This window comes from Hippopotamus amphibius, chromosome 8, assembly GCF_030028045.1.
Source record: "Hippopotamus amphibius kiboko isolate mHipAmp2 chromosome 8, mHipAmp2.hap2, whole genome shotgun sequence".
Taxonomy (NCBI): domain Eukaryota; kingdom Metazoa; phylum Chordata; class Mammalia; order Artiodactyla; family Hippopotamidae; genus Hippopotamus; species Hippopotamus amphibius.
Genome location: NC_080193.1, coordinates 146,290,020 through 146,302,566, shown reverse-complemented (window position 1 = coordinate 146,302,566; position 12,547 = coordinate 146,290,020). Strand labels below are relative to the sequence as shown.

At 47.0% G+C, this 12,547-nt stretch overlaps 1 protein-coding gene across 15 annotated transcripts in view; it reads left to right on the top strand.

Moving 5' to 3' along the window:
- The window catches only part of ANKMY1 (ankyrin repeat and MYND domain containing 1), a 72,048-nt gene that overhangs the window by 35,428 nt on the left and 24,073 nt on the right, over positions 1-12,547 (top strand). For 12 of the 15 annotated variants that reach the window (XM_057744725.1, XM_057744726.1, XM_057744724.1 and 9 more), the window contains 2 exons: positions 30-195; positions 12,218-12,296. The exons of 1 other annotated variant lie outside the window; for it this stretch is intronic. In XM_057744725.1, coding sequence (XP_057600708.1) covers positions 30-195; positions 12,218-12,296 — 245 coding nt within the window. The remainder of the gene's footprint in view (positions 1-29; positions 196-12,217; positions 12,297-12,547) is intronic. 2 more of the 15 variants (XR_009055044.1, XR_009055045.1) reach the window with 2 other exon arrangements.

Below are 12,547 nucleotides of genomic sequence, written 5' to 3'. Positions count from 1 at the left end.
CTGGGGGCGTGGCTGGCGCCGGGTTGCAGGACCGGAAGACTGCCCACTGCCCCTTCCACATGCTGATGCCTGCGGAGCGGGAGACGTTTCTGGCCCGGAAGAAGCTCCTGGAGTACATGGGCCTCCAGCTGCGGCGGGCTGTCTTCGCGAAGGAGTGCCAGTGGGACCCGAAGGTGCTGCATCTGAACAAGAGAGGTGGGCGCTCAGGCACAGCGGGCGGCCAGCGGGGCCGGAGGCTGCCCTCGGGCTCCTCGGGCAGCTCGCAGCTGACCCGGTTACGTATAACGGGATCTACGCCTCCTGAAAGAGCACGGGTGCCTCGAGCAAGGGGTTATGTCCCCTGGAGACCTGGCTCCCTGAGGTTGTGCGGGGTGAGCCTGGGAGGGACACGCCTGCTGGGCCAGTGTTCCCTTGACCCTTACGTTCTGCCGACCAAGGAGGCCGTACAAGGGAAATTGAGAAGGGGGTCTCAGGCTGGGGAGAAGAACATGGAAGAGAAGTCGCGGGCCCCACCACGGGAGCACGTCTGGGAGCATCATGTTTGTCCAGTGCCCGGGATGCCTGGCCCAGCTGGCACCACCCCCTGCCCACCCCCTTCCTGCCCCGCTGCACGGGTGGGAGATGAGGCACTGAGCAGGAGTGACGTGCCTGCGCTGGGTGGGGAGGAGGGCCCTGCCCTGCGGTCTGCTTGGCGAGCCACGTCTCAGGGGCAGAAGTGGTGACCAGCCTGGTCGGGGGGTGAAGCCCTGGGTCACCCTCTCCTGAGCGCCCTGCGTGATCTGGCCACATGGCAGAGCCAGCAGTTTCAGGTGGGCACCTGGCGGGAAGGGCTGCAGGTCCTCGGACATGGGAGAAGGATCCAGAACAGCGGTGCACGGGGGAGCTCGTTTCCTGGCCGCGGAGACAAACTCGTCCAGCGGGCAAAGAGCATAGACTCTTGATGAAACCTACCCAGGTCGATCGGGCCCCAGGGAAAGGGATCACTTCCCCCAGACGAGGGGCTGCGTCTGAGACGCATCTGCCTCTGCAGGGAGCCTGGGGCCAGTGGCCTCCAGCCCGGCCACTCGCAGCCACACCTTGGGCTCACCTCCACCACACAGGGCCCGCACTGCGGGTGACACGGAGACAGAGGTGGCGGCAGGGGCTGCTGGGACCACAGGCTGGACGGGGGACCCTGATGCCCCAGAGGTCACGTTCTCAGCTGTGGGTGAGGCCGGACCCCGTGCTGATGCAGGAGGAGTCGAGGCTGTTGTCCTCAGGCCGTGCCCCCTACATGCGCCACCCCCCACACCCCCGTGTCCACCCCACCCCCACATAACCCCACCCTACCCCCTTACATGTACCCCTCTGACAAACAACCCCATCCCCACCAGCACCTCACTCCCCCCCGCCCTCCCTACCACCCACACGCATACTCACACACATGGAGCTACCTCCGCACCTCCCGCACACATACCAGCGCACCCCCCCACACATGTACACACAAGCACACACATACGTCCACCCTGTGACTATAACCTCCCACCCATGCTTCCACGCACCGTGTGACTGTCTCCACAGTGACCCCCCACCCTCCTCCTCCCATCCCACAGTTCCCGGGCACCCGCCTGTCACACACACCTCCACGCACCTCCACACACACCCCACACACTTACGTAACCTACCAACTCCCCCCCCCGCAGGCCTGCCCACCCCACGTCCTCAGCCCAACCCCCTTCACACATACACACCCCAGCTTCCAAAGTTCCTGCACGCGCATACCACTCCCACACTCCCCACCCCCACACATGTTAACCGTGTGCCCTACCCAGCCCCTCACCTCCACACCCGCACGGACACCTGTCCTCACACACCTGCGCACCCACAGTGACGTACGATACTCCACACCTGCTCCCTCAGCCCCGCCCCACACGCACAGCGACCCCATCCTTCCCCACAGAACCCATTTACGCACTGTCGCACACGCATACCCATATCCATAGTAATCCCTCCCTCACTTACCAGCCCGCCTACCACGTGCACATCCACCCACCCTCACACCTGCCCACGGCCGCTGACCACCCTACACGTACGTCCTCACACGCGGCTCCCACGTGCAGTCAGCGCAGGGGCTACGACACTTACTGCAGGTGGGTGGGGGTTAAACAGCACAGTTGTGTGTGCGGTGCGGGAGGCTGGGGTCCGAGATCAGGGTGGCGGCGTTGCTGGGTTCTGGTAAGGCTGTTTCCTGGCTCCTAGAGGGCCGTCTGCTTATTCTGTTGTCACGCGGGAGAGAGAGAACGGTCCTCCTCTTTTTATAGGACACTAATCCCGCTAGAGGGGCTCTGACCTCATCACCAAGTCGCCCCAAATCCCCACCTCCAAGTATCATCGCTTCGGGATCAGGGTTCCAACAAGTGAATCTTGTGGGGGACCCATGTTTAGTCCATAACACTCCCCCGATAGAAACACGAGCCTCCCCCACCCTCCCGCCCACACAGCCACCCAGCACACACACTAAATGCCCCCCGTCCAGTGTGGGGCTTAGTACACAGAGGCTCTGCCCCGCACACGGCACCGCGGAGAACACTGAGGCTCCCGTCACTGTCGCACTGGCTTACAGGCGGACCCTCCGGGCTGGGAAGGCGAGCTGAGAAGGCCCGAGTCCCCTGCTTTCTGCCCTCACCAGAGATGAGACCCTAAAATGGGTGTCACTCGTAGAGAAGCATGTCATTTCCCCATCCCCAGTTCCAGACCACAGCTCAGAGATTTTGTCCAGGGAGGAGCCGTGAGCTCTGAATCTCCTTGGAAAGACTCTAACTTCATTTCCAGTAGGGCATGGAGTAGTGAAAACCCTCTGGTGAGAGGTGACGTGGGGGGTTGGGGGAGATTGTAGGTTCTTGGAGACAGAGGCTGCACTAGAGGCTGTCTGGTTGCCGGAGAAAACTGGGGAAGAGGGAGCGGGAGGAACCTTGCGGAGGTCAGGACAAGTCTCAACAAACCTCAGGGACAGTCTCTTCAAAGAGCCTTCCTTTGATTGGATCAGGCTGAGGAGGAATTTGCATCTCAGGACGTTTTTGGAATTAATAGAGCGATAGCTTGAAATCCATGGAGCCAATATATGGTATGGTCATGAAAAGAGACCACGAAAGCCCTGTGATGCAGGGTGGCTGTGGGCGTACCCGAGCCTGCACCCCATCGGGGCAACATCAGGAGCTTCACACTGCAGGGGGTGGGGGGAGGGCGGACACGGAAATAATCCAGCCCATCGCTAGGCAAATCAGCAAACAGCAATCACAAGTCCTGGGGGGCGGGGGGAGGACCAGTGCCTGGAGCGGCTACAGTATATTATCTAAATGGTTGTTTTCAACATGTAATTATGAGACGTGCAAAGAAATAGGAAAATATAACGGAGGGATTAAAATAATAAATAATAAACAAACTGCCCGTGAAAGCACCCAGATGTCAGATTTAGCAGAGAAAGACTTCAAAGGAGCCATTTAAAATATGTTGAAAGAACTAAAGGAAGTCACAGTTCAAGAAGTCAAGGAAGGTATGATGACAACATCTCATCAAGTAGAGAACATTCATAAAGAGATAGATGGAAATTATCTTAAAAAGAACCAAGCAGAAATTCTGGAATTCAAAATCAGTACAGTCATCAAAATGAAGAATTTACTAGAGGGGCACAGCAGCAGCAGAAAAAGGAATCAGCAGACCTGAAGACAGGTTGATAGAGGTGATGCAATCAGAAGAAGAGAGAAGAAAAGAATGAAGAAAAATGAATAGAGCCTGAAGGAATGTGGGACAGCACTGAGCCCATCAGCATATGTATGCTGGGATTGTGTGTGGGGGGGGGGGGTGGGGTGGGGGGATGGGGCGGGGGTGGTGGGGGGAGAGAGAGAGGGAGGGAGAGAGATGGAAGAACATTTGAAGAAATATTGGCTGAAAACTTCACATATGTGCTGAAAATGTTGGTCTATACATCTTAGAAGACAAATTAATTCTAAATAGGATAAATGCAAAGAGATCCACACACACACACATTATAGTAAAATTGCAGAAATGCAGGGCCCATGAGAAAATCTTGGGAGCAAGAAGAGAAAAATGACTCATTACTCATTATAAACCCAATAAGATTAATTGCTGATCTAGAGGCTGGAAGATAGTGGGGTGACATTCAAGGTGCTCCAAAAAAATTCAACCAAAATTCTTAAATCCAGCAAAACTAACTTTTAAAAATGAAGGCAAAAGAGAAACAGTCCCAGTTAAACAAAAGCTGAGAGAATTTATTGCTAGCAGCCCTGCCTTAAAAGAGATTCTAAAGGAAGCCGTTCAGGTTGAAAGCATCCAACTGAGCATCCCGTGTCCAGAAAAGGTGACTTTCAAAGATGAAGATGAAGTGAAGCATCCCCGGATAAACTAAACCCACTACAAGAAATACTAAAAGTATTCTGAAAGCAAGTGATCCTGTGAAAATTTGTGTTTACACAAACACGAGCACCAGCAAAGGTTATTATAAAAGATAGTATAAATCATATTTCTTGCCTTTCTTTATCTTCTAGAAATAGCAATCGTATAAAACAATAGGTATATAATTTCTGCTTCTGGCCTGACAGCATGAGGTGGTCCATAGACCCACTTGCAAGCAAGACTGTTGAAGTTATGATAATTAAAAAATCCAACCATTTAAAGTCTTGGTAAATGGTCTAAAGATCATGAGCATACAAATAAACATATATTCAAGAAAATCAAATTCACTCACAAGGGAGAATCTGTAGGATTAAGCTGCTCTCTCCCTTCACCTGCTCAGCTCTCCAGACGGGTGCAGCCAAGAACGCAGGCCTCCCTTGCCCTTCAGCTCTCAGTATAAGGGCTGTCTTCCTGGGGAGCGTGGATGTCAGCAATTCTCATCCTGTCCCCACCGACCTGACTTCCTGTCCAGGAAGCGGGTCTTCATTTTTATGCTCAGCCCCCAATTTATGGAACAGAAGCTCAACCTTCAGTGTGGTATCACTGAGAATACTGGGTGCCCCAGCTAGTAAGGCAGAGATTTCATGGTGGGAGAGGCACACTCAGAAGACTGGAGGCTGTCGTGCCCCCTCCACTGAGTGCTCAGGTCCTAAAGTGGGAGTGTCACTAAGAGGGAAGTGTGCTGTTGTCCCCACCACAACACCAGAGCCGTGGCTCAGAGATCTGCTCAGGCGAGAAGCACAGCATAAAACAACTCTGAACCTCATCCCAAAGGAGAAGTTCAAGCCTAATGGTACTCTCAGAATCAGTGGAGGTTGTGGTAAAGGCCACTGTGAGGAGGTTGGTAGATTCATTAGAGATAAAGGTGAAACTGTAATTTGGCTCATTGCCAAAGAAAACCAGGAACGAGACAGCTGGGAGGAGCCCTCCTGTGGTCAGAGCAAATCTCGACTACTGGCCTTGGGAACTATCCCTTCAATGAGCCCTAATTTGATTGAACAAGTTTATGGAGCAGTTTATGCCCAGAAGCTTATTGAAAACAATGAAGAATCAGTCAGTGATTAATGGAACTAAACACCTGGGTGTACTCTGGGAAGGAGACAATCAGAGCCCTGCCCACAGCAGTCATTCCCAGGTGGCTGTGGGCATCCCCATGCAGCCACATTTGTGTGGAGCAACACCAGAAGCTTCACACTGTAGCGGGGAGATAGACTTCACAAAGGTAACCCAGCTGGCCACTGAGCAAATAACAAGCAAATAACAATCACCAGCCCCAGAGAGAGGGAGAATGATGATGGAAATGAACAGGTCCTCAGAGAAAAGTGGGTACCACCAAGCACATCAATGTATGCACAACTGGAGTACCAGAAGCAGAGATGGGAGAGAAAGGGGCAGGAAAAGTAGTTAAAGATATGATGGATGCAAACGTCTCAAATATACTGAAAAACATCAATTTGTATATCCAAGAAGCTTAATGAATTCTCAATAGGATAAACACAAGGAGACCCACAAACAGACACACCGTAGTTAAAATGCTGACAGTCAAACGATCCATCACTTACAAGGGAGCCCCAATAAAATTAGCAGTTGGCCTCTCATCAGAAGTGATGGAGGCCAGAAAGATAAACTTCAGCCAAGAGTCCTGTGTCCAGCAAAGCTGACTTAAAAAATGAAGGTGAAACAAAGGCATTCCCAGAAAGACAAAACCCATGAGAATTTGTTCCTAACGCTCCTACTTTACAGGAAATACTAAAGCAAGTGACTCCAGATGGAAAGCAAATCCACATGAACAAAGGGCACTGGCAAAAGTAGTTGTAAAAATAAGTGCATATTTTTCTTAACAGATTTAAAGCAATTTGCATAATTATATATAAGCAGTTATATAACAATTAGTATAAGCATATATATGAATTTTATTTATATGTAATATGTGCATATATATTAACATATATATGTGTGTGTGTTGTTGAGCCCATAACATATGCAATATATTTGCCAATAATAGTACAAAGGAGGTGGGTAGGAGGAAACCTGTAATGTGATAAGAAATGACTCCAGATGATAGATCAAATTAAGAAGGAGGAATAGAGACCCACAAATGATAAATAATAAGTTTAATATAACAAAAGCTATAGATACATGATTTTTTGGCTTCTTTTTAAAAATTAATTAATTAATTAATTGGCTGCAGTGGGTCTTTGTTGCTGCACAAGGACTTCTCTAGTTGTGGTGAGCTGGGGGGGGGGGCTACTCTTCATTGTGGTGTGAGGACTCCTCCTTGTGGTGGCTCCTCTTGTTGTGGAGCATGGTCTCTAGGCACATGGGCTTCAGTAGTTGCAACATGTGGGCTCAATAGTTGTGGCTCACAGGCTCTAGAGTGCAGGGTCAGTAGTTGTGGCACATGGGCTTTGTTGCTCTGTGACATGTGGGCTCTTCCTGGGACAGGAATCAAACCCGTGTCCCCTGCATTGGCAGGCAAATTCTTAACCACTGTGCTACCTAGGAAATCCTGCCCCTCGGCTTCTTTAGTATACATAAAATTATATAACTAATCATAACTTTGTAATGTTGAGTTTGTAACATTTATAGATGCAATATGTATGACAATAATATCATAAAAAGGGAGGAAAGAGACCAGAGCTATATAGGAGTTACTATTTTATATCTCACTGGATTTAACTTAATATAGATCTGAAGCTGGTTTTGGTAAGATTCGTATGGTAAACCCTAAAGCCACCACAAGGAAATAACAAAAGTATAGTTTAAAATTATTAAAGAAATTAAAAGTTACATTAAAAAGTATTCACTTAATGCAAAAAAGTAAATAAAGGAGGAGTAGTGGAACAAAAATATGAGCCACCTAGAAAACAAAATGTAATATGGCAAATGTAAATTCAGCTAAATCAGTAATAACATTAAGTGTGAATGGACTAAATAATCCAGTCATGAGGCAGAAATTGTCAGGCTGAATAAAAATAAAAAAGGTCCATCTATATGCTGTCTACAGGAAACATATTTTAGATTCAATGATACCAACAGATTGAAAATAAAAGAATAAAAAAAATCATATACCATGAAAATAACAACTATATGAGAAAGCTGGAATGGCTATACTAATATTAGAAAAAATGGACTTTAAAACAAAAAAAATTGCTAATGATGAAGAGGGACATTTAAAAATGATAAAATAGTCAATCAGGAAGATAAAATAATTATAAACCTATATGCACCTAATGACAGACATCCAAGTATGTGAAGCAAAACCAGACATAAATGAAGGGAGAAATAGATAATTCAACAACAAAGTAGTCGAAGATATCAATTTCCCACTTTCAATAGTTGATAGAAAAACTAGGCACAATAAAGAGAAAACCATAGTAATCCAACCCAAAAAATCACTTAACAATCCACAATATGCAAAAATTGATACATATGTAAACAGTTTAATCAGAGCAACATTTATGACAGCAAAAATTGGAAGCAACCTCAGTGAAAAACTGTTGAGAAATGATTGGTAAATGATGACCCCACCATCAAGAAAAGTTGTGAATATGATAGAGCAACCTGAAAAAATTATTAGGATATGATCAAAATTACATGTAAAAGGTTATCAAATATAATATATACTCAAACCAAAAATAAATTCAATAAATACATATATATCATTAAAAAAATTAGGCACAGGATCATAAGGAAACAGAAGATTGAACAATACTATTAGACCACAAGAGCTAACATATTTATAGAACATCTGCCTACCCAACAGTAGAATAAGTATTCTTCTCAAGTGCACTTGGGATGTTGTTAAGGACAGACCATATGCTTGGTCATAAAAAAACCCATTTCTATATAATATTGTATTGGAGTTGTTAGCCAGTGTAATTAGCCAAGAAAAATAAATAAAAGGCATTCAGATTGGAGAGGAAAAAGTTAAACTCTATTTGCAGATATCATCTTACAGATTGAAAATCCTAGGAATCCACTTTTAAAAATAAAACTAGTATTAAACTATTTTAAATAAATATAAAAATATTAATATTAATCTAAATATAAAACTATTACACTATTAAAACTAATAAACATCTTCAGTTGGATTGTAGGATATAAGACCAACATACAAAAATCAGTAGTATTTCTGTACAATTGCAGTGAACAAACCAAAAATGAAATTTAAAAAACAATTCCAACTACAATGGCATCAATAAGAATAAAATGATTATGAGTACATTTAACAAAAACAGTGTAAACTTTATACTCTGAAAACCACAGAACATTGTTGAAGAAATTAAAGGAGGCCTCAATAAATGGAAAGACATCACCTATCGGAATTCCAATTGACCTCTTTGTACAAATTGAGAAACTGATTCTGAAGTTCTTATGGAATTGCAGGGGTCCCAGAATAGCCACGACCATCTTGAAAATGAACAAAGTTGAAGGACTCTCACTTTCCAATTTCAAACTTACTGCAAAACAACAGTAACAAAGATAGCGCGATACTGGCCTGAAGACAGACATACAGAACAATGGAGTAGAATAGATCCCGGAAATAAGACCAATGTGTCTATGTCAACCGATTTTCAACAACAGTGCCAAGACTTTTTAATGAGAGAACAGTCTTTTCAACAAATGGTGCTGAGACTAAAAGAGTGAAATTTGACCCTACCTCATACCACATACAAAAATTACTTCAATTTACACTGAATAACTAAATGTGAGAGCTTAAACTATAAAATTTTGAGAGGAAAATACAGGGATAAATCTTCATATCATTAGATTTGGCAATGGATTCCTAGATATAAGCAATGAAAGAAAAATTAAACTGGACATCAAAATTAAAAACTTTTGTTTCTAATTTTCATAGTATCCTTTAAAGGATGCTATGAAGAAAATGAAAGATAACCCACAATATGGGAGATATATTTGAAAATCATATATCTCATAACGGACCTGTGTGTAGAATGAATTTTAAAATCTTACAATTTCATAATAAAGACAAATAACCAAATTAAGAAATGGACAAAGTGCAAATAGAAATTTCTACTAAGAAAGGTACACAAATGGACAATAAGCATGTGAAAAGATGCCCAACATCATTAGCCATCAGGGAGATGCAAACCAAGCCACACTGAGATACCACTTCACACTCACTAGGATGGCTATAAGCAAAGAGAAGAGCAAGCAATGGTGAGGATGTGGAGACAGTGGAACCCTCTTGCTCTGCTGGTGGGGATGTAAAATGGCTCAACTGCTGTGAGAGCAGTTGGCAGTCCCTCAAATGTTAGACATCGAGTTACCATGTGATGCAGCAACTCCACACCTAGGTGTGTATATACTCCAGAGAAATAAAAACGTGTGTCCACACGGAAGTTGTACTCAAATATTTATAGCAGCATGATTCATAAAAGCCAAAGAATGGAAACAACCCAAATATCCATCAACTGATGAATTGGTAGACATATTTTGGTCTACCATACAATGGAATAGTACTCATCCATAAAAAGGAATGTAGTACTGAAATATGCTACAACATGGATGAACCTTGAAAACATTACACTGAGCAAAATAATGTAGTCACAAAAGACCTCATATTATATGATTCCATTTATATGAGAGGTCCAGAAAATACTCAGAGACAAAGTAGATGAGTGGTTGCTCAGAGCTGGAGGAGTAGGGGACTCGGGGCACGAGAGCTGTTGGGCTGGGAACCCTTTGGGAGGATGAGAATGTTCTAAAATTGATTGTGGTGATGGCTGCACAGCTGTGAATGTACTAAAAGCCATCGGATTGTGCACTTTTAAATGGATGTATTGGGTGGAAAGTGAACTACGACTCAACAAAGTTGTTAAAAAAGGAGTCCCAGGGCTCTAACAAACAGATGTGCCCTCTTGTCATTTCCTTGTTTCCTTTTAAACAGGTGACGCCGAGGCACCATCAGAGCCACTTTTATTTATTTTCATTTTTTATTTTTATTTTTCCAGATCTTTATTGGAGTATGATTGCTTTACGCGGTTGTGCCAGCTTCTGCTGTCAACACAGTGAATCAGCTGCATTTACACACAAATCCCCACATCCCCTCCCTCCCGCGACTCCCTCCCACCCTCCCGGTCCCGGCCCTCTAAGGCATCACCCATCATCCAGTTGATCTCCCTGTGCTCTGCAGCAGCTTCCCACTAGCTGTTTTACATTTGGTGGTGTATATATGTCAATGCTACTCTCTCACTTTGTCCCAGCTTCCCCTTCACCCCCCACCCATCCCATGTCCTCCAGTCTGTTCTCTACATCTGTGTCTTTATTCTTGCCCTGCCACTGCGTTCATCAGTACCATTTTTTTTTTTTTTTTAGATTCCATATATATAAGTTAGCATAAGGTATTTGTTTTTCTCTTTCTGGCTTACTTCACTCTGTATGACAGACTCTAGTTTCATCCACTCATTACATATAGCTCCATTTCATTCCTTTTTTATGGCTGCGTAATATTCCATTGTGTATATGTGCCACATCTTCCTTATCCATTCATCTGCTGATGGGCATTTAGGTTGCTTCCATGTCCTGGCTATTGTAAATAGTGCTGCAGTGAACATTATGGGACGTATTTCTTTTGGGATGATGGTTTTCTCTGGGTATATGCCCAGGAGTGGGATTACTGGGTCATATGGTAGTTCCATTTTTAGTTTTTTAAGGAATCTCCAAACTGTTTTCCGTAGTGGCTGTACCAGCTTACATTCCCACCAACAGTGCAGGAGAGTTCCCTTTTCTCCACACCCTCTCCAGCATTTATTGTTTCTAGATTTTCTGATGATGGCCATTCTGACTGGTGTGAGGTGATACCTCACTGTGGCTTTGACTTGCATTTCTCTAATGATTAGTGATGTTGAGCATCTTTTCATGTGTTTGTTAGCCACCTGTATGTCTTCTTTGGAGAAATGTCTATTCAGGTCTTCTGCCCATTTTGGGATGGGATTGTTCGCATTTTTGATATTGAGAAGGCTTTATAGTCAGCCTTCCCAGAAGCATCGCCCTGGAGCCATGTGGTCTTCAGGATGGTGGCTTTGGTCCCGCACACTCTGTGGCAGAGCTGGCTTCCTGGCCCATGTCCCAGTTCCCACAGCAGCATGGGGCGTGGCCCTGGGTGCCGGGGGGCATGGGGATGGAGGAGGAGGGCTCCCACCTTCTCTACTCTCCTGGCCAGCAGGCGTACCCTTCTTTGTGGGGGTTCCTACATCTTAAGGGGTTCTGGGGAAGCAGAGGATAGGTGACCTTTCTTGGGGGAACGGACGTGTTGTTTAAGGACCGGAAGGTGCAGGGACGCGGTTGAGCCTCAGGTGATTGTTGTGGGGGGCTCGCTGCCCTCCTGCCCCCTAGCCCACTCTGCATCCTGCCAGCAGTGGCCAAAGAGCAGAGCCAAACGCCTCCACCCCAGAGAGGGGTGTGAGCCGGGCAAGGCCAGAGAGAACCTGCTGCTGCCCGGCGGCCTGTAAAGACGTGGGGAGGGGACTGGAGCGGGGCTGGTGGCCAGGAGGCTGCAGGTCTGAAGGCGCGGATGCAGAAGCAGAGGGGTGCCGCCAGCACCAAGCCTCACTCTGTGCCCTCAGACCTGCTTGGGGGTTGTCCAAGGCTTGAGGCCCCCGCCCGCCTTGCTGCAGAGCCAGGGTGGGCTCTCCACAGGAGGGTGGTCGAGGTGGGCAGCTCAGCGCCCCCTCCACGTGTGGGTGTCACGCATGACCAGGAGGGCCCGGGAGGCTAACACGGGTCTCTCTCGGTGCAGCGGAGCTGGCCCCCTGCCTCCGGCTGAAGCGGAAGGGCACCAGCATGCCCGAGGGTCTGGACTCGGGGGAGCAGGAGCGGTACGTGGCTGAGCGTCAGGGGGGCTGCGTGGTGCTGCCAGTCCTGTCCCGACCTCCCCTGCCTGGGACAGCATTGCTCTTGAGGGGCCTGGTCCCGCTGTGGGTGGTAGGCTGGAGTCAAGATGGGGGCTGCAGGGCACACGCGTAGAGTGGCCTGGGCTGCTCTGGGTGGGTTCCACGTCCCCCAGGGGGGCGGCGGGGTGGGGTTTGAGCCCAGGCCCTGCTACGCGAAGATGCCCCCACCGTCACGG